The sequence below is a fragment of the Nerophis lumbriciformis genome, linkage group LG28 (genome assembly GCF_033978685.3).
Source record: "Nerophis lumbriciformis linkage group LG28, RoL_Nlum_v2.1, whole genome shotgun sequence".
Taxonomy (NCBI): Eukaryota; Metazoa; Chordata; class Actinopteri; order Syngnathiformes; family Syngnathidae; genus Nerophis; species Nerophis lumbriciformis.
In genome coordinates, this window is record NC_084575.2 from 19,368,067 (window position 1) to 19,395,131 (window position 27,065).

The following is a 27,065-nucleotide window of genomic DNA, read 5'->3' on the forward strand; positions in this document are numbered from 1 at the left end:
AATTAATCGCCAACTATTTTTATAATCGATTTTAATCGATTAGTTGTTGCAGCCCTAGTGTATATATATATAGATATATGTGTGTATATATCTATATATGTATGTATATGTATATACACACACACGTGTATGTGTATATATGTATGTATGTATATGTGTGCTGTGTGTATATATACGCTCTGTGCTTCTCCCTACGTCCGTGTACACAGCGGCGTTTTAAAAAGTCATACATTTTACTTTTTGAAACAGATACCGATAATTTCCGATATTACATTTTAAAGCATTTATCGGCCGATAATATCGGCAGTCCGATATTATCAGACATCTCTAATAATCAACGTTGTATCAATGTCTTGTGCCTGCTGGGATACGTAATGATGACGGATTCATTTGCATTCATTGTGACAAACATACTTTATAAGTAACTGGTGTGGCCTGTGATGTCCCACAGATGAGACAATTATCCCCCCCGACGTGCCGAGCTACCTCTCCTCTCAGGGAACTCTGTCCGAGCGTCAGGACGTTTGTATCCGAGTGGAGCCCGCAAGCGGACCCCAGCCCAACGGACACGTCGTAGAATCATCAGGTACCCGAGTCTTCTTTCAGTTTGCTTGGGCATGTTTTTGAGTTTGCGTGTCACGGTGACATATTAATATTCATGTTGGACTCAGCGACCTGGCAGGGACACAAGTATTTTAATCCAAATTAGTTTGTTGACTAAACAGACTTCTTGAAAAATAGACAGCAAAGTCTTTCTCGCCTTCTTTAGTCCCATGGTGGCCTATTTTACTCAGAACACTTTCTGGAAGCCTATTTTCCTAACCTGAACAGTGTGTTTGAACGCCTCGTGACGCCAACAATGCAGTGCTTCATTGATTGATTGATTCTGCTTCCACAGGAAGAAAAAGCAGACATTTTCTCATCAATGCGTGTGTTCTATGAACAAACTAAGCACACACACATAACTAAGATGATGAAATGGTCAGAATCAACTTGAACGGAACGTTTAGGATCCTTTGTTGGGGCGATTGATTCTGCTAAATGAAACGCTGGCAAACAGACAAGTTTGGCTGTAACTTAAAAGGGATTTGCACTTTTTTTTGCCCATCGTGAGTTCTAAATGGTGACAAACTGCGAGTAAGAGGCAGATAGGAAGCATTTTTTTTAAATCTGAGTTTTATTTTGAATTTACCTTCTTCAAGGAGAGCAATAGTGCTGAAAGATACAACCATCCCACCAGTCAGCATCCCAGTGATGGCAGGTGTTGTAAGTCACTGCATTATGTACCTATGTGAAGCATTTAGCAAAAGTGCTACATGATAACGCTCCAAGGCTCTGACCAAGTCCTACTCGGTGGCCTAGTGGTTAGAGTGTCCGCCCTGAGATCGGTAGGTCGTGAGTTCAAACCCCGGCCGAGTCATACCAAAGACTATAACAATAGGACCCATTACCTCCCTGCTTGGCACTCAGCATCAAGGGTTGGAATTGGGGGTTGAATCACCAAACATGATTCCCAGGCGTGGCACCGCTGCTGCTCACTGCTCCCCTCAACTCCCAGGGGGTGAACAAGGGGATGGGTCAAATGCAGAGGACACATTTCACCACACCTAGTGTGTGTGTGACAATTATTGGTAGTTTAACTTTAACTTAACTGTTAGTGGTAGCAAACACAGAAAGTGCTCTCTCTCTCAATGTTGTTGTGGACTTTGCACTCTGGGAAATCTAGAATGTGTGTTTTACGGGGTTTTTTGCACTATTTCCATGCATTTTAACTGTGTTTTATACATTATATAGAATGTTCTGTACTTACTGTGACTTTGATTATTATTTTTACCTTTTTGTTTCAATCTGTATAGCACTCTGGTGCAGTTGTCTGCTTTAAAATTGTGCGAAATAGATACATTAAATTGTGAAGTTACAGTAAACTGACCAAAATACTGTAAATATGAAATGATATTATAAATGTGTACGTTACTACATTACATACATACATCAAAAACGGGGTTGGAGATTTTGGGACATTTTAAGAAAGCTTTTTATAGGTGGAATAGCTCGTACCTGCATTGTTAGACGCCTCTTACTAGCAGTTTTTCCACTATTTAGAACGCTTAGAAAAAGGAAAACATGTTCTTGTCTCACATAAGGATTGTGGTTGATGGGTAAAATAAACTATAAAAAATGCAATTTCCTTTAACTAAGACGACATACCAAAACTAAGGGAAGCTTCTGGCAAAGACGTTCTAAAAGAAAATGAATTTGTCCCAAGGGAAGTTTTCTGCATGATGAAGCTGCCAAACACCAGTCATTGAGAACCGAACCCAGAGACGATCACAGTTAAACAGCCAAAAATATGTTTTTGTTATTAAAAGCTATGGAACCTTCAAAGCTATTTGGTGTTGCGCAGCTAATTTGTGAGCGTAATTGTTGCACACTTTTCACACATTAAAAATGCGTGCGATCACCATGAAACTACTCTAGAATCATTCCTCTTTTCACCTATAAAATAACAACAAGCCCAACTTTTATATTTTTTTAATTGCAAAAAATGAATACCGTATTTTTCGGAGTATAAGTCGCTCCGGAGTATAAGTCGCACCGGCCGAAAATGCATAATAAAGAAGGAAAAAAACATATATAAGTCGCACTGGAGTATAAGTCGCATTTTTTGGGGAAATGTATTTGATAAAAGCCAACACCAAGAATAGACATTTGAAAGGCAATTTAAAATAAATAAAGAATAGTGAATATAAGAATATTTTATTTATTTATTTATAATAGTGAACAACAGGCTGAATAAGTGTACGTTATATGATGCATAAATAACCAACTGAGAACGTGCCTGGTATGTTAACATAACATATTATGGTAAGAGTCATTCAAATAACTATAACATATAGAACATGCTATACGTTTACCAAACAATCTGTCACTCCTAATCGCTAAATCCGATGAAATCTTATACGTCTAGTCTCTTACGTGAATGAGATAAATAATATTTGATATTTTACGGTAATGTGTTAATAATTTCACACATAAGTCGCTCCTGAGTATAAGTCGCACCCCCGGCCAAACTATGAAAAAAAACTGCGACTTATAGTCCGAAAAATACGGTAGGACCAATAATTATACAGTGGAACCTCAATATACAAACTTAATTGGTTCTCGAACATGATTTGTTAAAGGGGAACATTATCACAATTTCAGAAGGGTTAAAACCATTAAAAATCAGTTCCCAGTGGCTTATTTTATTTTTCGAAGTTTTTTTCAAAATTTTACCCATCACGCTATATCCCTAAAAAAAGCTTCAAAGTGCCTGATTTTAACCATCGTTATATACACCCGTCCATTTTCCTGCCAATACAAACAAACATGGCGCATAGAACAGCAAGCTATAGCGACATTAGCTCGGATTTCAGCGGCTTAAGCGATTCAACAGATGACGCATGTATTGAAACGGATGGTTGTAGTGTGGAGGCAGGTAGCGAAAACGAAATTGAAGAAGAAACTGAAGCTATTGAGCCATATCGGTTTGAACCGTATGCAAGCGAAACCGACGAAAACGACACGACAGCCAGCGACACGGGAGAAAGCGAGGACGGATTCGGCGATCGCCTTCTAACCAACGATTGGTATGTGTTTGTTTGGCATTAAAGGAAACTAACAACTATGAACTAGGTTTACAGCATATGGAATACATTTCGCAACAACATGTACTTTGAGAGTGCAGACAGCCCAATTTTCATCAATTAATATATTCTGTAGACATACCCTCATCCGCTCTCTTTTCCTGAAAGCTGATCTGTCCAATTTTGGAGTTGATGTCAGCAGGCCAGGGAAGCTAGGGTCGATATTCTTCTCCTGATCATCTTTGGTGGCATAAGGGACGGTGTGAGCCAAGACATCCAGGGGGTTTAGCTCGCTCGTCTGCGGGAACAAACTGCCGCCATTCCTTGCCGTGCTGCCGAGGACCTTTGTCCCTGAATTGCTCACACACTACGGCAGATTCAATGGGGGTCTGGCGGCAGATTTCTTTGACTTTATCGTTGGAAATGCATCTGCTTTGAGTGTCGCAGGATATCCACACATTCTTGCCATCTCTGTCGTAGCATAGCTTTCGTCGGTAAAGTGTGCGGAACAAACGTCCAATTTCTTGCCACTTTGGCATCTTTGGGCCACTGGTGCAACTTGAATCCGTCCCTGTTCGTGTTGTTACACCCTCCGACAACACACCGACGAGGCATGATGTCTCCAAGGTGTGGAAAACAGTCGAAAAAAACGGAAAATAACAGAGCTGATTTGACTCGTTGTGATGTCATCGCTCCGAGGGCGAATATTAGAAAGGCGTTTAATTCGCCAAAATTCACCCATTTAGAGTTCGGAAATCGGTTAAAAAAATATATGGTCTTTTTTCTGCAACATCAAGGTATATATTGACGCTTACATAGGTCTGGTGATAATGTTCCCCTTTAAATATTCAACACATTTGATACATTGAATAATAAAAGATATATCTCTGATGTTTCTTCTGATCTCCTGCAGGCTTCGACGCTCCGGCGCTGTGCTCAGACTGCATGGAGACGGGCGACCGGTACTCCAAAGACCTGGACTACCAGACGCACGACTTCGCCCCGGCAAAGGTCACCGAGTACCACCAGCACGCCGCGCCCCCGCCTTACTCCCACTGCTACCCGGGAGAGCACCCGCCGCCGCTCTGTAACGGCGTCCGAAAGGACTCTCAAGGATTTTCCGACCACCTCGGTGGTAGAAAAGGTAAAGACGGCGGACATCTCGAGTGTGGAGACGAACATCGTGTTGCCGACACTTTCTTCTCCACGTCCGCAGCGAGCGGAGCGTCGCCAGCGTACTCGTCAAAGGAGGATTCTTATCACCCTCCGGTGAAGCTGACGAGCCGCGGGCACGTCGACGGCGACCCCGAGCTCAGACTGACTCTTTTGTCTAACGGACACGCCCTCGGAGCGTCGCCCGGTGAGAGCGCCCCCCTGAGGAGAGCCAGCGACTAGCAGCCGGACTTTTCTTCCTTTTGCACTGGGACATAAACTGCTACCTCATATCGAGGCGAAAACGGTACCTCCGAGATCTTTGGGGGGGGCGGGGCATCCGGAGTTTGAAGGCGGAGCTTGTGTGGGTGGCGTCCCATCTGAGCGTTACGTGCTGTACATATTTAAGCAACCTTCCGTTGGGAGGTGACCAGTAAAAATACAAAAATGTGACTAGCATTTGGAGCGTGTAAATGTACAGTATGTGAACGTGCAGGGACAGACTGTACATAAGAGTATTCTTATATTATATATTATATCACTTTTACAAAACAAACAAAAAAAAAACAAAAAAAAGAGTATTTGGATTTATGTGCATGACAAAGAAAGGAGTGTTTATTTTTCTTCAAAAAAAACAAAAAAAAACTGCCCTTTTCAGCTTTTTACCAACAATCAGCTGTGGTGCTTTTGTTGCATGTCAAAGAAAACAACTTTGTTGAGAGTGCAAATAAACGTTGAAGTCATCCAGTTGGTCACTTCTGTGCACACATGATGCTCCTTTGTGTCTGTGGGGGTCTCGGGAGGACCAGCTGTGGTCTTGGGGAGCCAAACTTAAAGCACTTTGGGCCTGATCTACTAAGATCCAAACTGGGTATTACGTGTGATCTACTAAGACTGCGTGTACAAACGATAACAAAAGTGGTGCGGACCGCCTTACTTAAGTGAGGTTTTTGTGTGTACTACACGGTCGTCACCATGGAGACACTCATTTAAATGCACATCCATGTTATCTTACCACTTTTTATGAGCATTTTAGAAAAAGTCCTGCAGTGCATCTACATTGGAACCCACTTTAACATGCTGATGGAAAAAGTTAAAGTACCAATGATAGTCACACACACACACTAAGTGTGGCGAAATTATTCTCTACATTTGACCCATCACCCTTGATCATCCCCTGGGAGGTGAGGGGAGCAGTGGGCAGCAGCGTTGGCCGCGCACAGGAATCATTTTTGGTGATTTAACCCCCAATTCCAAGATGCTGGTACTAAGTATGAATGCTCAAGTCACAAGAAAATGCACATTGCAAGAAATGTTTTCTTTTCACATAGATGTTAACTCCATCCATTTTCCTTATTCCCTTCGGGGTCGCGGGGGGCGCTGGAGCCTATCACAGCTACAATCGGGCGGAAGGCGGGGTACACCCTGGACAAGTCGCCACCTCATCGCAGGGCCAACACAGATAGACAGACAACATTCACACTCACATTCACACACTAGGGCCAATTTAGCGTTGCCAATCAACCTATCCCCAGGTGCATGTCTTTGGAGCTGGGAGGAAGCCGGAGTACCCGGAGGGAACCCACGCAGTCACGGGGAGAACATGCAAACTCCACACAGAAAGATCCCTCGTCCGGGATTGAACTCACTACTTGTCAGGACCTTCGTATTGTGAGGCAAACGCACTAACCCCTCTTCCACCGTGCTGCCCAGATGTTAACTCTTCTACGTAAAAAAAAAAAAAAAAAACACCAGCAAACATCAAAACACAGCCATTTAACTTGTTTTAATCAGTCACTGAAGTCATCCAGCTTCTGTAAAATTAGAAAATGATATTGCTGAAATGACAATATGTCTTAATATTTTTATTAGACATATTGGCACCTTTCTGGCAGCAATTTACGCACGACTGCCGGTTTGTGCGTCCTTTCTAGACGCACTAAATATTGACGCAAATCACATTGCACGTGCTAAATACTTCATTTGCATGTTCTCCTCACGGTATTGTGTGCGTTCTGACCATCAGCGTATAATCTGCATACCGTATTTTTCGGACTATAAGTCGCAGTTTTTTTTCATAGTTTGGCCGGGCTCCAGTGCGATTTATATGTTTTTTTCCCGTCTTTATTATGCATTTTCGGCAGGTGCGACTTATACTCCGAAAAATAAGATACTTACGCAAAATGGATTGCAGTCCTTATTTTGCTCACCAACGTTTAAGTAGATCCGCTTCGCACGTGCTGTTGAGTTTGCACATGTTTTAGTGCGTGCAAACCTTACAGTGGATCAGGCCCTTCGTGTTTGCTCCCTTCATAGTCAGGACCGGTTACCATTTTTTTAAACACTTCACCTCGATCTGCTGCTAAAAAACAAAAAAATAGGTTGAAAGTGAACTTTTGTGTTCTTTTTGTTGCAGCTGTAAAGTGATCCCACACACACACACACACACACACACAATCTGAACTATGAGCCATGGAGGGATGCACATGTCATAAACAGGTCACATGACCAGTGATGTGAGAGGCCGGTATATATAAAGGGACAAACGACTAAAGTAATTTATTAATAAAACACATTGAATGTCAGCGTTAGAAGAAAAAAAAAAAATGGCAAAAGTTTCTTATCATGACATGAAAGTGTGTAATAAAATCACATTTGGCTTTATTAAAAAAACCTGGAGTCCTGCTCGTATTTATTTTCATATTTTATATTTATTTTTTTTCAGCCACACAGCTAACAGCTGAGTTAGCATTTAGCAAAAGCTCACATGTCTTGCTGCTTATGGAGGAACCATCAATTCCAATGAAGCATGCACACCAGACATGGAACTATGAAGACCTTGATCTTCAAAGCGGGGAGGCGGCTTGGTACACACACACACACACACACACACACACACACACACACACACACACACACACACACACACACACACACACACACAGCTGATTATTTTCCAAACAGGAATGTCTCCTGGCTCCTGAAGACAGCAGACTTTAAAAAAAAAAATTTCCCCCAGTTTCAAATATTTAGCGAGGCGTCAGAGCCGAGTGAGAGTCAGTCAGTCACAAAGTACATTCCACACGGCTCCTGATCAAGGTTTTTTACTCAACGCACGTCCGCCATATTTGTGCGACAATTTAGTGACGGACTCATCCCACCTGTGTGGCGTCCTTCTGCCGGACAAGACTGGAGATTTGACTGTGGAGATGTGGCCTTCGCGAACGAGTTGAGTCTTTTGAACGGCTCTTTTTTTTGTTGTCAAGTATACTAGTGCAAAAAAAAAAAAAAAAAAGTGTGCATGTATGATACTACCTACTCAGTGGCCTAGTGGTTAGAGTGTCCGCCCTGAGATCGGTAGGTTGTGAGTTCAAACCCCGGCCGAGTCATACCAAAGACTATAAAAATGGGACCCATTACCTCCTTGCTTGGCACTCAGCATCAAGGGTTGGAATTGGAGGGTTAAATCACCAAAAATGATTCCCGGGCGCTGCCACCTCCCAGGGGGTGAACAAATGCAGAGGACAAATTCACAACACCTTGTGTGTGACAATCATGGTTACTTTAACTTTATGATCCAAAACAACAAAAGGAGGGCCACACCAAAACATAATTGCATAATTAGTTACATAGCTCAATTAAAGACACAAGTTACCTTTTTTTCCCTTTTAGTCAGTTATTGTGATTCTCTATCTGCTTGTAGTGCAGAGGAAGGCAGTACATTGCTACCTACTGTGACTGAAATGTAGGTCGGGGGGTGGGAGGGGTGTTGTTATTTTACTTTTAATATTTTTCTGTAATTACTCATTTTTTTTAGTATTTTTTTTTTTAGGGGGGGACAAAAAAAGGGTCTGTTTTCTCAGTTCCTGTATTATGATTTGAATAAACACATATTATAAAAACTTTTTTATTTTTTATTTTTTTTAAACAAAAAGGTGTTTGCATCTGGAATTCACGGCAGAATCGACAGCAGTGTTTTTCAACCACTGTGCCGTGGCACACTAGTGTGCCGTGAGATACAGTCTAATTTCACCTATTTGGGTTAAAAATATTTTTTGCAAACCAGTAATTCTAGTCTGCAAATTACGTGTTGTTTTTAAGCGTCGGTGTTGTCTAGAGCTCGGCAGAGTAACCGTGTAATACTCTTCCATATCAGTAGGTGGCAACCGGTAGGTAATTGCTTTGTAGATGTCGGAAACAGCGGGAGGCAGCGTGCAGGTAAAAAGGTGTCTAATGCTTAAACCAAAAATAAACAAAAGGTGAGTGCCCCTAAGAAAAGGCATTGAAGCTTAGGGAAGGCTATGCAGAACGAAACTAAAACTGAACTGGCTACTAAGTAAACAAAAACAGAATGCTGGATAACAGCAAAGACTTACTGTGGAGCAAAGACGGCGTCCACCATGTACATCCGAATATGGCATGACAATCAACAATGTCCCCACAAAGAAGGATAAAAACAACTGAAATCTTCTTGATTGCAAAAACAAAGTAGATGCGGGTAATATCCCTCAAAGGAAGACATGAAACTGCTACAGGAAAATACCAAAAACAGAGAAAAAGCCAGCAAAATAGGAGCGCAAGACAGGAACTAAAACACTACACACAGGAAAACAGCAAACTCCAAATAAGTCAGGGTGTGATTTGACAGGTGGTGACAGTACACCTACTTTGAGACAAGAGCTATAGTGACGCATGGATGTGACTTTGGATGTGACTTTATGGTTTAAAGTCACATCCAACAATTGCGACAGCAACTTTTTACTGTCGACTGTAATAACGACAATAAAACTATATTCTATTCCAGGGGTAGGGAATCTATGGCTCTTGAGCCAGATGTGGCTCTTTTGATGACTGCATCTGGCTCTCAGATAAATCTTAGCTGAAATTTGCTTAACATGATAAGAAATGAACAATTACTCTGGTAATCACAGTGTTAAAAATAACCACGTAAGCAATCAGAAAAACCATGCAGCACCAGAAGTCGCATTAATGATAAGAAGTATTGTATTTATTATTGGTTATCTTCAGAATAACAATGTTATTAAAAAGAATAAGAGACTTATACTCTAAACATGTTGGTCTTTCTTAAAAATGCACACACATCTAGTTGTATTCAGTGTTAAAAAATATTATATGGCTCTCACGGAAAAACATTTTAAAATATTTGTCTTTCATGGCTCTCTCGGCCAAAAAAGTTACCGACCCCTGTTCTATTCTATTCTATTATGAATAAACTCCCCTGAAGAGCAGGGAAACAGGCTTGTAGGGATATGTTTTTTCCTGACCTAATGTGTGTATATATATATATATATATATATATATATATATATATATATATATTCAACATATATAAATATATATATATATATATATTCAACATATATAAATATATATATATATATTCAACATATATAAATATATATATATATATATATATATATATATATATATTCAACATATATAAATATATATATATATATATATATAATAAATAAATGATAAATGGGTTGTACTTGTATAGCGCTTTTCTACCTTCAATGTACTCAAAGCACTTTGACACTACTTCCACATTTACCCATTCACACACACATTCACACACTGATGGAGGGAGCTGCCATGCAAGGCGCTAACCAGCACCCATCAGGAGCAAGGGTGAAGTGTCTTGCTCAGGACACAACGGACATGACGAGGTTGGTACTAGGTGGGGATTGAACCAGGGACCCTTGGGTTGCGCACGGCCACTCTCCCACTGCGCCACGCACGCACATATATAAATATATAAATATATATATATATATATATTCAACATATATATATATATATATATATATATATATATATATATATATATATATATACACACCGTATTTTTCGGACTATAAGTCGCAGTTTTTTTCGTAGTTTAGCCGGGCTCCAGTGCGATTTATATATGTTTTTTTTCCTTCTTTATTATGCATTTTCGGCAGGTGCGACTTATACTCCGGTGCGACTTATACTCTGAAAAATACGGTGTGTATATATATATATATATATATATATATATATATATATATATATATATATATATTGGTTATATATATATATATATATATATATATATATATATATATATATATATATATATATACACCGTATTTTTCGGAGTATAAGTCGCACCGGAGTATAAGTCGCACCTGCCAAAAATGTATAATAAAGAAGGAAAAAAAACATAAATCGCACTGGAGCCCGGCTAAACTACGAAAAAAACTGCAACTTATAGTCCGAAAAATACGGTATATATATATATATATATATATATATATATATATATATATATATGTATATATACATATATATATATATATATATATATATATATATATATATATATATATATGTATATATACATATATATGTATATATACGTATATGTGTATATACGTATATACATATTTTATTTATCAATATATATATACACACACAATATGTTTTACTTATCATAATTCACAATAAAACACATTATTGTGAGTAACATAAATAAAGGGTATCCTGAGTAATAAAGAGCAGGAATCTCACAGCGCAGTTGTCATATTCAAGTAAATGTTCGGTAAAAAAAAAAAAAGGTCTGCACAGAAGATGTCTTCCACATACTAGTAATGCCGAGTCAGCATCACAGCATTTTCTTTGCTCCACAACCTTTTGCCGGATATTCCCGCTGACTTCTTCTTGCTTGGGACGCAGCTCCGGATCGCCCGCCGTTAGCTCGGCTTAGCCAGGTTTTGCTCCGGCAGAAGAGAGCGCCGCACTTTCTCGTAGGCTCCCAGGAAAATGAACCCTCCCACGCTGATGGAGGTCATCCTCGGTATGCTGCCTGCAAACAGCCTGCAGGCAGAGAAGGCACGGAGATATTCTTGTGTTTGCTGCATCAACATCAATTTTTTTTCCACGTGTTATTTGAATATGTAACAGTGGTACCCCGACTTAAGAATGATTTGAGATAAAGAAGTTGCAAGTCAAAATGTTACAAGTTACAAGAATCCCCGACTTAACTCTTTTTTCCAACCGTGGGAGGGAAGAGAGTGCGAAGTACAGCACTGAGAAGAAGTGGATGATATTCACTGAATTAAAGAAAGAAATCATCAAAAACAAATACCGAGCACATTGCAAACTTGGCAAAACTAATTGGAACGTATCACTGCGAGTGAAGCAGGGTGAGTCGAACGCCGGCCGAGAATGTTGGAATATTATCTAGATGGCGGACATTTATCCATGAAAATATGGGAAAGCTGCTGATGGTGTGTTTGACGGAGGAGCAGCTGGAAGGAGATACTGTAGAAGTCCACTCGCCAATGTAAATGCTGTAGACTGTTAATACATAAAACTACTGTAGTTGTGTATATTATATTGTATTGTTTTTATACAATATTTGTTTAATTCATTTCAATAGGAGACGTTGATTTGAGATACAAGTGTTTTAAGTAAAGAGCTCAGTCACAGAACCAATTAAGCTCGTAAGTTGAGGTACTACTGTTGTAATTTTTGTCCCTCAAAACAACAACCCATAATAAAATGCAAAACATTTTTTTCTAATGTTTGCAAGTGCATGAAAAATAGAAAAGAAACTACACAGATAGATTGATAAATCAATATAAGACATACTGTGAGTCTTATAAATAATGAAATGTTTAATCCTGCATAGATTTTAGCAACTCTGAATTAACGATTAGTCGGACTTGTGTCATCGGTTTGACCAGAAGAGCTAACATTAAGATTTTAAATGAGACTAGAAGTAAAAAGTGCTAGTTAAATAAACCCAGATTTTTGTACGCCATCTTTTTGACAATAATATTGCCAACATTTTTGCTCCGGTTTTTTAATTGAAAAAAACAAACCAAGAAACGGTCTCAGTTATCGTACGGCCAAACTTGTCCGTATCATTCCGCGGAATCGAGTTCCCAAAACAGAGAATCCCACAACGTAGAGTGGCGCTTTCTTTCATTTTCAGCAGACTGCACTGCAAAATGATTAATCAATCCTCTTCCTCTCACACGAGATCCACCCAGGAATAGGGCCATGTGAACCCCTTCCCTACTGTAGATCGTTTGCTAACATTATAGTTGACAATAGTCAAATTCTATGACACGCATGAAAGAAGTCAGAAAACGCTCTAACCTGTAGCCACGCCCCCTCAGGTAATCTACTTCCTGTTTACGTCCAAAATTGATATTTTGACATGAAAAAAATGATCGTTTGAAAATGCTAACTTGCGATTTTTTGCGTAAACTTCACATGCCTGGGAGGGTTAGCTTTGAGCTTTAGGTTCACATGTGCTTTTATACTAAAAAATAAGCCGCCATGGGGCCAAAGAAAGTTGCGAGTGCCAGCAGCTTGAAAAAGAAAATGATAAACCCTGTTGATTTCAAGAAAACGATGAAGGTGGCATCCGTGTGGCTTTTGCCTCCATTCCTCCTTTTCTGTCTTTGCCAACAAGTCCTTCATAAATGTTGAAACGACATCCATCCATCCATCCATTTTCTACCGCTTGTTCCCTTGGGGATAGGTTGATTGGCAACACTAAATTGGCCCTAGTGTGTGGATGTGAGTGTGAATGTTGTCTGTCTATCTGTGTTGGCCCTGCGATGAGGTGGCGACTTGTCCAGGGTGTACCCCGCCTTCCGCCCGATTGTAGCTGAAATAGGCTCCAGCGCCCCCCGCGACCCCGAGAAACGGCATTAAATATTTATTTACCCTCGTATAAATATTTATGCATTTAGCTTAACATACAGTAATCTAATCTAATGTGCAATACCTGATTCCATCTTAATACTTGTGCAATATCTGGTTGACTAGTGCAGTGTTTTTCAACCACTGTGCCGCGGCGTGAGATATTGTCTGGTGTGCCGTGGGAGATTATGTAATTTCACCTAATTGGGTTATAAATATTTTTTGCAAACCAGTAATTATAATTCACAAATGTGCCGTTGTTGAGTGTCTGTGCTGTCTAGAGCTCAGCAGAGTAACCATGTAATACTCTTCCGTGTCAGTAGGTGGCAGCAGGTAGCTAATTGCTGCGTAGATGTCGGGAACACGTCGTGTAAAGATCACAATATGCAGAAGACAGCGGGAGGGAGCGTGCAGGTAAAAGGGTATCTAACGCTTAAACCAAAAACAAACAAAAGGCATTGAAGCTTAGGGAAGGCTATGCAAAACTAAACTAAAACTGAACTGGCTGCGAAGTAAACAAAAACAGAATGCTGGACGACAGCAAAGACTTACAGCGCGTGGAGCAGACGGCGTCAACAAAGTAAATCCGTACATGACATGACCATCAACAACAAAATAGGAGCGCAAGACAAGATCTAAAACACTACACACAGGAAAACAGCAAAAAACTCCAAATAAGTCACAGCGTGATGTGACAGGTGGTGACAGTACACCTACTTTGAGACAAGAGCTATAGTGATGCATGGTTGGTTATGGTTTGAATTCAAATCGTATTATTGCGAGAACGACTTTTGATTGCCAAATAACGTCTGCTGAGTTTCGTTTTTTAATGTTTTCTTGTGCCTTGGCTCAGAAAAGGTTGACAAACACTGGGCTAGTGCAGTGTTTTTCAACCACTGTGCCGCGGCACACCAGTGTGCCTTGAGATGCGGTCTGGTGTGCCGTGGGAGATGATCTAATTTCACTTATTTGGGGTAAAACATTTTTTTTTGCATACCAGTAATTCTAGTCTGCAAATGATGTGTTGTTGTTGAGTGTCTGTGCTGTCTAGAGCAGTGTTTTTCAACCACTGTGCCGTGAGAAATTGTCTGGTTTTCCCTTGGGAAATTATGCAACTTCACCTAATTGGTCCAAAAAATATTATTTGCAAATCAATAATTATAATCTGCAAATAATGTGCCATTGTCTAGTGTCTGTGCTGTGCAGAGCTCGGCAGGGTAACCATGTAATTTGTAGAAGTCGGAACGCGTCGAGGATGGTTTGTCGTGATCCCAATATGCAGAGCACAGCGGGAGGCAGCGTGCAGGTAAAAAGGTATGTCTCAACGCTTAAACCAAAAATGAACAAAAAGGAAAGGAAACGGCAATGAAGCATAGGGATGGCTATGCAAAACTAAAGTAAAACCGAACTGACTACAAAGTAAACAAAAACAGAATGCTGGACGACAGCAAAGACTTACAGCGTGTGGAGCAGAAAAGGCGTCCACAAAGTACATCCGTACATGACATGACAATCAACAATGTCCCCACAACTGAAATAGTCCTGTTTGCCAATAGAAAGCAGGTCAGGCAATAGCACTCAAAGGAAGGCGTGTAGCTGCTACAGGAAAACACCAACAAAACAGGAAGAGCCACCAAAATAACAGCGCAAGACAGGAACTAAAACACTACACACAGAAAAACAACAAACTCAAAATAAAGCACGACAACCTGGTGGAGTTTCATTTTTTACCGTTTTCTGCTGGTGGTGTGCAAAAAAGGTTGAAAAACACTGGGCTAGTGGACTGATTTCATATTTCCTGCAATATATTGATCTGATTTATATTGCTTGTTTTGTAGTTTAAATGCCCTTTAACAGGACAGTATTTTCACGCTTCATGTTCAAATTCTATTATACCGACAACTATAAATATTTTCTACATAATAAGAGTGGTGTACATATCTTGCACTGAGAGACATGTGACATCCACTCACACAATTGTCATTTGTACCAACATTTCCTTGGATTTTTTCCTCAACTGTCCCATCTGCCCAGGTGCTCTTGAACGCATCGTCTCTCTGCAGCGAAGTGTTTCCTGATCCAAACGTCGCAACATCGGTGCGGTGCAGTTTGATGTCGTGTTTGCAATAACCTCTAAAGGACTTAGTGGCCACGTGCGTGGCCAGCACCTTTTAGCTCTTATTTCCAAAATTGTGTACACTGCTGAATTGGGGTCTTATGGCCGCTTATGTGGACACTTATACTGCCATCTGGTGGTGTCAGAGTATAACATACAATGGAATTTGGAAAAAAAAAGTGCAAAAATAAAAATCTGCATGTCACTACACATGAAGTACACGTTTGTGTACTTATAGACTAAGTATATCATATTAAAAGATGATTTTTAGTTTTTATTCTAATTAGGGTCCAATAAGCCCAAATAGCAAATAAAAAAAGCTTGTAAACAAACAGCTTGGGCCTTAAGAGGTTAAAGGGGAACATTATCACCAGACCTATGTAAGCGTCAATATATACCTTGATGTTGCAGAAAAAAGACCATATATTTTTTTAACCGATTTCCGAACTCTAAATGGGTGAATTTTGGCGAATTAAACGCCTTTCTATTATTCGCTCTCGGGAAGCAATCCGCCATTTTCTCAAACACCGAGTAAAATCAGCTCTGTTATTTTCTGTTTTTTCGACTGTTTTCCGTACCTTGGAGACATCATGCCTCGTCGGTGTGTTGTCGGAGGGTGTAACAACACGAACAGGGACGGATTCAATTTGCACCAGTGGCCCAAAGATGCGAAAGTGGCAAGAAATTGGACGTTTGTTCCGCACACTTTACCGACGAAAGCTATGCTACGACAGAGATGGCAAGAATGTGTGGATATCCTGCGACACTCAAAGCAGATGCATTTCCAACGATAAAGTCAAAGAAATCTGCCGCCAGACCCCCATTGAATCTGCCGGAGTGTGTGAGCAATTCAGGGACAAAGGGCCTCGGTAGCACGGCAAGCAATGGCGGCAGTTTGTTCCCGCAGACGAGCGAGCTAAACCCCCTGGATGTCTTGGCTCACACCGTCCCTTATGCCACCGAAGATGATCAAGAGAAGAATATCGACCCTAGCTTCCCTGGCCTGCTGACATCAACTCCAAAACTGGACAGATCAGCTTTCAGGAAAAGAGCGCGGATGAGGGTATGTCTACAGAATATATTAATTGATGAAAATTGGGCTGTCTGCACTCTCGAAGTGCATGTTGTTGCCAAATGTATTTCATATGCTGTAAACCTAGTTCATAGTTGTTAGTTTCCTTTAATGCCAAACAAACACATACCAATCGTTGGTTAGAAGGCGATCGCCGAATTCGTCCTCGCTTTCTCCCGTGTCGTTTTCGTCGGTTTCGCTTGGATACGGTTCAAACCGATATGGCTCAATAGCTTCAGTTTCTTCTTCAATTTCGTTTTCGCTACCTGCCTCCACACTACAACCATCCGTTTCAATACATTCGTAATCTGTTGAATCGCTTAAGCCGCTGAAATCCGAGTCTGAATCCGAGCTAATGTCGCTATAGCTTGCTGTTCTATCCGCCATGTTTGTTTGTGTTGGCATCACTATGTGACGTCACAGGAAAATGGACGGGTGTATATAACGATGGTTAAAATCAGGCACTTTGAAGCTTTTTTTAGGGATATTGCGTGATGGGTAAAATTTTGAAAAATAAAATAAGCCACTGGGAACTGATTTTTAATGGTTTTAACCCTTCTGAAATTGTGATAATGTTCCCCTTAAAGCAACTGCAATGTTGTGGTTGTGAACGCACACCTGAAACTCATCTGGAGATTTGGCTTTTTCGCTCGGCCTGCAGAGCCCGGGGCCGCTCGCCGTATCGACTATCACGCCGCTACCTGAGAATGTGTAAGCTATAAATGTGTGTGTGTGTGTAAGACAACCACCAAGAAGGTGTAAGGACGTGATGTGACCTCCAAATCACCTCCCAGCTGTTTTCAGGATCAGGCTTCAACCCCAGGGCCTGGCTCACGTCCCCCTCCCCCACTTTCTTTACGTCTCTCAGCGCCTCACGTGACATCCACACGTGTCCGTCCGGCCGCTTCTCCTGCTCGCCGTCCACAGCTGGCCCGCACCGGTGGGGATTTCTCCTTCTCTTGGCGTTTCCTGCTGCGTCATCCGACATCTCAACATATGCTCTTCAAACTGTATGCTTCTCCTTTTTACTCTTCTTCTCCGTCTCCATTGTCCGCCTCACGCACTCTTGCCTAGCCCAGGGGTCGGCAACCCAAAATGTTGAAAGAGCCATATTGGACTAAAAATCCCCCCAAAAATCTGTCTGGAGCCGCAAAAAATGTAAAGCCTTACTTAAGTGTTATAATGAAGGCAAGACATGATGTAAGTGTCTATATTAGCTGTATTAGCCTACTATCAAAATGCCTTTAAAAGCCTTATATAAGTGTTATAATGAAGGCAACACATGAGGTAAGTGTCTATATTAGTTATATTAGCCTACTATCAAAATGACTATGTGTCGCAGGCTGACACAAATCTTCGTTGACAGAAATGTTGAAATGTAATATTTATTCTACACATTTTTACAACATTGGAAAACATTACTAAAACGGAGGCTTCTCAGACGCTGTGATAACTCCTGGAAAAAAATGTCTTAGAATGTGTGTGTTCAAGTTGAAGGAAAAAGAAACTGCAAATAAAATGAGCTCAAATATACCTAAAATACGAGGCATAATGATGCATTATGTACATACAGCTGGCATAAATAGCATGTTAGCATCGATTAGCTTGCAGTCATGCAGTAACCAAATATGTCTGATTAGCACTCCACACAAGTCAATAACGTCAACAAAGCTCACCTTTGTGGATTTACGCACAGAATAAAAGGTTTGATGGACAAATAGAGACAAAGAAGGAGTGGCATAAAACACGTCTTTCTGTGGCAGCGTCAAGGAAAGATGTGCATGTAAACAAACTATTGTGTGTTCAAGGACTTACGAAATTAGTAGGACAAAATGGCGAGCGCCAAATACTCTCATTTGTGTCATGTTTGCTACAGAAACCATATTAAAACCCATCCATCCATCCATTTTCTACCGCTTATTCCCTTTGGGGTCGCGGGGGCGCTGGAGCTTAACTCAGCTACAATCGGGCGGAAGGCGGGGTACACCCTGGACAAGTTGCCACTTCATCGCAGGGCCCATATTAAAACAAAAACTTTTTTTTTTTTCTTAATCTTTTTCCATTTTCATACATTTTTGAAAAAGCTCCAGGGAGCCACTAGGGCGGCGCTAGGTTGTGGCCTGGGCGGCGCTAGGTTGTGGCCTGGGAGCAGCGCGTGGCTGACCCCCGGCCTAGTCAAACCAGATCTAAAAAATGAAGAGTGCGTGTCTGCATGTTCCTACATTTGCTTTGGATTCAGTCAGCTGCATCTTGCGAAGAAAGCTTTTGAATACTGTATTTTCTGGGCTATAGAGCGGTATTTTAGCCGCACCCACTCAATTTTAGAAGTAATAAATATGCCGCTCCGGACTATAAGCCGCAGATGTATATTGGTACAAAAGATTTTGTAATTGTTTCCAAACGGTGCCTGCCACACGATCAATCGTCATGGACCCACTAGCTCACACTCAGCTAATGTTTTGGCAAATTTACGAAACCAAAACAATACAAAAATAAAGCCATTGTAAGCAAACAATACTCACACAGACACTTGTAATTTTGTTAGTATATCCGCTAACAACGCTAGCTTCATTACATTACGATAGCACGTACAAATATGCATGAAAACACTCCTACTGACATCATACGTGGGACGGTTTAGTATGCATGAATTGTTTTAGTTATATTGCAAAACTTACAAATGTTGCTGGGAGTGATGAATGAAAAATCCCTTTGAGCAGAAATGCTTTAGATCAGACCTGGGCAAATTAAGGCCTTAAATTAAAGTTAAAGTACCAATAATTGTCACACACACACTAGGTGTGGTGAAATTTGTCCTCTGCATTTGACCCATCCCCTTGTTCCACCCCTTGGGAGGTGAGGGGAGCAGTGGGCAGCAGCGGTGCCGCGCCCGGGAATCATTTTTTGGTGATTTAACCCCCAATTCCAACCCTTGATGCTGAGTGCCAAACAGGGAAATAATGCGTCCCATTTTTATAGTCTTTGGTATGACTAGGCCACTGAGTAGGTTAAGCTTTTCAATCTGGCCTGCCGGAGATTCCCAACTAATTTTTTTAGATCTTTAAGATCAAAACTGTAGCTGCCATTATGAATACAGTTTTCAAATGACTGTAAGTCTTGAAGTATACAAAGTATTTCAATGGTTGGAATCAGCGCTTTTGCACGACATACTAGTTACTATGGTAATGTAATTAGTTACTATGGTAATCTAAGTCACAGCAGCTCAGACGAGGCACCAAGCAGTGTGGGTGGGGAGCGTTTCCACAGAGCGGCCAGGACAGACGCAGAAGGAGATTTTTACAAGAAAGTTCTAAAGCTTAGTGATACATCAGATGTATCAGATTGTAGATTAGGTTTTTTTTACCCTTCGCGTTTATATTTTGCTGTATTTGTTGCATTTCGCTTGATTGTAAAACACGAGGGGGTTTGACGTTCATATGTTGGCAATATTCAGTGTTTTATCGTTCATAGTTCATATTGTAAATCCCACATTCTTTATTTTCATGTAGATTCCGGGTGTCTCATTCAGTAAAAAAAAAAGTAAAATTCCATTCCGTTTTTTCAAGCGGTCTATCATAACGTTTTTAGCATGCAGACATTATCGTGAAGTTTTGTATTAGTGTTCCTAAAAATCAGAAATACCGGCCCCCAGACACATTTTTCTCTCTAAATGTGGCCCCTGAGTCAAAATAGTTGCCCAGGCCTGCAATGGATGAATAGTAGACAAAACAGGGATTTATACTTCCGGTTCTCGGCACGTAACAGGAAGTACATCGACCCGCAGCACCTGCAGCGAGCGAACTCGTCCAACAGATAGCGCCATAGCACAAACAATAACACATCTTTTCAGTGTCTGTTGGTGTTATATGAAAACTATTTGTCGAATACAAAACATTATGGCCGGGAGCGGAGAAAAATACATAAATTAGCCGCACCGTTTTATAAGCCGCAGGATACAAAGCGAGAGAAAAAAATAGTGGCTTATAGTCGGAGGAATCAATATTTTAGAGAAGGTATCTAACGCCTCACATAATCTTGATTAAAAAAAGCAAAACAACTAATAGCTACTAACAGCAGCAGGGTTGAGCTGACGCCCTGCTGGATGTTTTTACACAACTGTCAGATTTTAGCACAGCGGTCATGTGGTTTAGTGTTCTGTGATCTCGCCAACCATAAGAGAGCAGTCATGCAGGGAACTCAAAGTCAACTTTGGTGCATAAATGCTCATAGGGCATCACTCATAATCATTTATACAGTCGCGCCTCCAAGATTGTAGCTTCACGCTGATAAAAAACAAACAAAAAAGAATATTCCACAACATTTATGGCCTACATTAACCATTTCAAGCATAAGCATGTCTAAATGACGTAAAAATATCAATACTATACTAGTATTAGTCACTAGAGGAGACTAAACCAATCAGAGCACACTTTTCAGTATGGTGGCCACTGATTGGCTAAGCCACAGGAAGCATTACTATATTGGATTAAAAGAGTGTAAAGGTGACTATAGGGTGCTGTTTCATGTCTCGAGGGCTCTAATAATGTTGAAAAATGTATTTAGAAGATATTAAACAGTTTTATACTCTGGCTAATAAAATATTTTATTTATAATTAATGACACCTACTTCGAGGAAATTAATTTCTCGCTGTTATGTCCGGAACAATTAAAAACAAAAAGGTCAGTTAGAATAATACATAATGTTGGATATAGAGAACATATAAACCCTTTTCTTTTGTTATCCAAACTACTGAAATTCAACAAATTGGTGAATTTGCAAGCAGCTAAAATTATGTACAAAACATGTGTATGCACGCACAACTAGGGATGTCCGATAATATCGGACTGCCGATATTATTCGCCGATAAATGCTTTAAAATATATTATCGGAAATTATCGGTATCGGTTAAAAAAATTATCGGTATCCGTTTCAAAAAGTAAAATTTATGACGTTTTAAAACGCCGCTGTGTACACGGACGTAGGGAGAAGTACAGAGCGCCAAAAAACCTTAAAAGGCACTGCCTTTGCGTGCCGGCCCAGTCACATAATATCTACGGCTTTTCACACACACAAGTGAATGCAAGCCATACAGGTCACACTGAGGGTGGCCGTATAAACAACTTTAACACTGTTACAAATATGCGGCACACTGTGAACCCACACCAAACAAGAATGACAAACACATTTCGGGAGAACATCCGCACCGTAACAAAACATAAACACAACAGAACAAATACCCAGAACCCCTTGCAGCACTAACTCTTCCGGGACGCTACAATATACACCCCCCCGCTACCCCCAACCCCGCCCACCTCAACCTCCTCATGCTCTCTCAGGGAGAGCATGTCCCAAATTCCAAGCTGCTGTTTTGAGGCATGTTAAAAAAAAAAAGTACTTTGTGACTTCAATAATAAATATGGCAGTGCCATGTTGGCATATTTTTCCATAACTTGAGTTGATTTATTTAAAAAAATCTTGTTACATTGTTTAATGCATCCAGCGGGGCATCACAACAAAATTAGGCATAATAATGTGTTAATTCCACGACTGTATTGGTTGATATTGGAATCGGTAATTAAGAGTTGGACAATATCGGAATATCGGATATCGGCAAAAAAGCCATTATTGGACATCTCTACGCACAACTCTTAAAACCTTTAGTATATTTGTATGTGGAATTAAATTATGGAACAGTTTAAGCAAAGAAGTCAAACATTGTGCCATTATGATCCACTTTAAAAAGCTGCTTAAGCTGAAAGGTTTAAAAATTACAACGAAGAAGAATTATGATAAACGTCTAAACCTATTGAAAATGAGATATTACTTATCTCATTATGTGAATCATAACTGACTTAACTATTCATGAGAACTGTTGCTTTTGGAAGTCATTGATGTAAAACTGTGTACAAAATGAGAACAGGAAGTGAATATATGTGTAATTGCTATGAATTGGAAAAGGGGTAAGATTAAAAAGGCTCCTTTTCGGATATGAAATGAAAATATGTACATTTTGTGATGTATCATATTGTAATTGTATGCATGTTCCAAATGAACTTAAACTGTAAACACTGAGTTTGTCTGGAGACCACCTCGGACACAAATATTCCCATAGAATACAGTCTCGTTCTTCAATGTGCACTTTGCAGAACACCAGTAGGTCCACTCGGCTCTACTCATCCACAAGTTTATTAAAGGAGATTTGCCGGCCCCAAGCCAATAACAGCAAAGAAAGCTAAAAGAGCAGCTCAACAAGCAAACAGCAGCATACTTCACCCCCCGCGATGGGACTTTTTGGGGACTAATTTTAAACTCAACGATCTTGTTTTGTCTCAGCTCGCATCACATTTCTTGTCTGGGATGGAGCCCACCTGTGGACTTCAGACGTCAGAGCCCAGTCAGAGCCTGAATATTTCCCTCGGCTCCCCCGTGTGACCTGACTCACTGTGACATCACAGCCTGGCCCGCTGCTGTGCTCTGGCATTCCCCGACTGATGGCCAAATCACCTCTCCTGAGGAATGAGCCTAAATATAGAGACATGCTTTGACCCGAAGAGAAAGAATAGACGGCGGAACAGAAAGACGAGATCTGGACTGGAGTTTAGGAGGAGGACGCGCCTGCCTATTTTTAACATCCATACTATGGCTGGGCGATATATCGATATACTCAATATATCGCGGGTTTGTCTCCGTGCGATATAGAAAATGACTATATCGTGATATTCGAGTATACGTTCTTACGCAGTTGCTTTTAGCTGCAGGCTCTTCCCACTCTTTGTTGTCTCTCCTTCTCACAGAGACGTAAAACAAGCGCACCTTCTTACATACGTCACATACGTATACGCCCTCGCGGAGTACAGAGGTAGAGGCATGGTAACATTAACTGTGGTGCTAACGGAGCGGTGCGAGTGGTAATACGAGAGAAAGAAGGTGCGAATCTGGTAACAAATGAAGGAAGAATTAATTACCAAGAAAAACAGCACGGGGTCCATCGTCTGGCGGTGGTTTGGCTTCAAGCGGGAATATGTCGAACATACAACCGTTATATGTCAAGTATGTGGCAAAAGTGTACAAAAAGTAGCATTACTGCTAATATGTAGCATCATTTGAAAAGTCACCTGCTAGAGAATGAAGAGTGCTTGAAACTCTGCATGTCAACATCTCCGTTCGGTGCCACACCAACAAAATGCCGAACCATTTCCAGATCAACACCGTATGAAAAAAATAGTCAACAACAGAAGGAGATAACGTCCGCAGGAACCTACCACATAGCAGAGGACATACACTATTTGATTTCCTGTTATGCAGCTCATTTTTATTTGACACTTATTGAAATATCTTGTGTGACATCATGTACAAAAGTGCACTTTATTTGTTTTAAACTATTGTAGTGGCATTCTGTAAAAAAAGTGCACTTTAATTTAGTGTTGTTTTGATATGTTAACTTAGTGACATCATGCACAAAAGTGCACTAATAGCTTGTTTTAAAATGTCTCTGACAATCTTGCACTTTCTGTTTTGAAATGACATGAATGTTTGTGCCACTGCTTAATAACTGTTTAATGAATACAGTTTTGGTAAATTGACTTAGTTGTGATTTCCCTCTCTGCATGAAAGTTTAAAATGAGCGTATATTAATGCAGTATGAACAAGAATGTTTTAATGTAGACACATAGAATCATCATACTGGTGTGATTATATGCATCAAGTGTTCATTCAAGGCTAAGGCAAAATATCGAGATATATATCGTGTATCGTGACATGGCCTAAAAATATCGAGATATTAATAAAAGGCCATATCGCCCAGCCCTAATCCATACTACTATTCAGTATCAGTATCGGCCAAATTCACCAGATCGGGAATCAAAAATATGTCTGTTGTAGGCAATTTGATGTCTTTCTTCAGGGGAGCAGAATGTTTTTGAACAAAGTGTTTGTAAAATGTTTGTATCAAAGGGGTTGTTTGCAACATTAACACAGATGTCTAGAGGGCGCTAACTTTCCAATGTTTTTTTTTTTTTTTTTTACAGTATATCCCGCCCTCTTACGTCTTCTAGAACGTAATGACGTAACTACAAACGCACCTGCACGCGCATTAGCTTTGTGTGTTGTTAGTTAATGATAGCAATTTGTATAGTTAATTTAATGATAGTGTTTAGGGTTGTATGGTATACCGGTATTGGTATAGTATCGCGATACTAATGAATCTTATTCGGTGCTATACTGCCTCTAAAAAGTACCGATGGTCCACTCCCACCCCCCGTCGTCGTCACATTGTGTCATTGTTGGTTTTACGAGCAGAGGAGCATGTTCGGCAGCGCACAGAGTACTTACAGTACAAGCAGACAATGTGTGTAGACAGAAAAGGGAGAACGGATGCATTTTGGCTTAAAAACTAACGATAAAGGTGAAGTTATAACACCGAAACGCCCTCAGGAAGAGGTGCTTTAAGACATGGCTAGCTAGCTAGCGGCTACAGTCCACCCGCGGTCGGCAGTGTTTTAGCTACTTCTTTAATCACTAATCCTCGTCTCCATGGCGACAAATAAAGTAAGTTTCTTACAAGTATCATCCCTGCAGGACGAGGAATAGCTAAACATGCTTCACTACACACCGTAGCTCACCGGCGTCAAAATGTAAACAAACACCATGGATGGATCTACACCTAACATCCACTGTAATGATATCAAGTACAGGAGCGTATCTAGTCGATACCACTATGATTACATCGATATTTTTTGGCATCACAACTTCTTTCGTTTTTAAAAAATTTATATTAAGTTTATAAACTCAGGAAATACATCCCTGGACACATGAGGACTTTGAATATGACCAATGTATGATCTTGTAACGACTTGGTATCGGATTAATACCTAAATTTGAGATATCATCCAAAACTAATGTAAAGTATCAAACAACAGAAGAATAAGTGATTATTACATTTTAACAGAAGTGTAGATAGAACATGTTAAAAGAGAAAGTAGGTAGATATTAACAGTAAATGAACAAGTAGATTAATAATTCATTTTCTACCACTCGTCCTTAATAATTTTGACAAAACAATAGAATGGAAAAAGACAATATGCACCCAAATTAGGAGTTTTGTTTGCTTACTTACTACTAAAAGACAAGTTGTCTTGTATGTTCACTATTTTATTTAAGGACAAACTTGCAATAATAAACATATGTTCAATGTACCGTAAGATTTTTTGTCATAATAAAGCCAATAATGCAATTTTTTGTGGTCCCCTTTATTTAGAAACGTATCGAAAAGTATCGAAATACATTTCGGTACCGGTAACAAAATATTGGTATAGGGACAACACTAATAGCGGTAACTATCATTGAATGTATATTCTATCATAACAACAACATGGCTGCAAATTGTTCAACGCTTCTCTTGGACTGCTTTTGTATGTGTGCACGTCGGGTGAGTGACCGTCGTAAACACCAATTATATTGTCCGGGCTGGCAAACATAAATAAATGTTTTCTTTAAACCACGAATGGTAACGTAAGCTTGCCAATAGTGTTTTTGTTATATTTTTTGGTTTAAAAAATTCAACTGTGAGCACATTGCAAACAGCCCCTTTAAGCGAAATACACACACAAAAATACTTTAACAAGAAAATGACAACAGAAGGTTGCTATCAGTATTTATAACGATATATTATGTTGCAAAGGAATCGGTCCTGGAAAGCGGCATCGCTTGGATTTACGTGACGTCACGTCCAGTTCATTAATTATGCGTAGTGGTCAAGCCAGTGTCTGTTCTCAATGGGTACTTGGCGCCATTTAGCCTTTCTCAAAGAAAAATGCCCCTATGCTAAACCAGCTTAAAACAACGCAATAATAAATAAGTGATTAGTAAACTTAATGAATGGAACCACGTTAAAGCAGAAAGTAAGCAGCAACAGCAAAGTAACAAGTAGATTAAAAAGTCTAGAGAAAGGATAATATAACAGAGCTCTGGTGGTCTGTAGCAGCCATGCATTCATGTAAGGTACAATCCGTATAGGTCAGGGGTCGGCAACCCGCGGCTCCGGAGCCGCATGCGGCTCTTTGATCACTCTGATGGGCTCAGCTGCATACTTGCCGACCCCCCCGATTTTCCCGGGAGACTTCCAGATTTCATTGCCACTCGCAGAAAACTCCCAGGATTAATATTCTCCGATTTTCACCCTTACAATAATAATAAGGGCGTGCCATGATGTTACAGCATTTAGCGCCCTCTACAATCTGTATATCAGCGTGCCAGCCCAGGCTCTTGTTATATGCATCTTCTGCATACACACGTAAGTGACAGCAAGGCATACTTGGTCAACAGCCACACAGGTTACACTGACGGTGGCCATATAAAACAACTTTAACACTCTTACTAATAATGCGCCACACTTTG

At 40.3% G+C, this 27,065-nt stretch overlaps 2 protein-coding genes across 5 annotated transcripts in view; one reads left to right on the forward strand and one right to left on the reverse strand.

The window, feature by feature from the left end:
- Window positions 1-5,522, forward strand: part of lrig1 (leucine-rich repeats and immunoglobulin-like domains 1) — a 62,624-nt gene extending 57,102 nt beyond the window's left edge. Inside the window, exons 16-18 of one of the 2 annotated variants that reach the window (XM_061923826.2) lie at window positions 452-586; window positions 4,540-4,770; window positions 4,843-5,522. In XM_061923826.2, the coding sequence (XP_061779810.2) occupies window positions 452-586; window positions 4,540-4,770; window positions 4,843-5,021 (545 nt within the window). In that variant the 3' untranslated portion in view covers window positions 5,022-5,522. Of the gene's footprint in view, window positions 1-451; window positions 587-4,539 lie in introns of both variants that reach the window. The other variant, XM_061923825.2, reaches the window with a different exon arrangement.
- Window positions 5,523-11,214: 5,692 nt separating this feature from the next.
- slc25a26 (solute carrier family 25 member 26) overlaps window positions 11,215-27,065 on the reverse strand; it is a 116,599-nt gene continuing 100,748 nt past the window's right edge. The window contains exon 9 of one of the 3 annotated variants that reach the window (XM_061923446.2): window positions 11,215-11,639. In XM_061923446.2, the coding sequence (XP_061779430.1) occupies window positions 11,611-11,639 (29 nt within the window). In that variant the 3' untranslated portion in view covers window positions 11,215-11,610. The remainder of the gene's footprint in view (window positions 11,640-27,065) is intronic. The other 2 variants (XM_061923445.2, XM_061923444.2) reach the window with 2 other exon arrangements.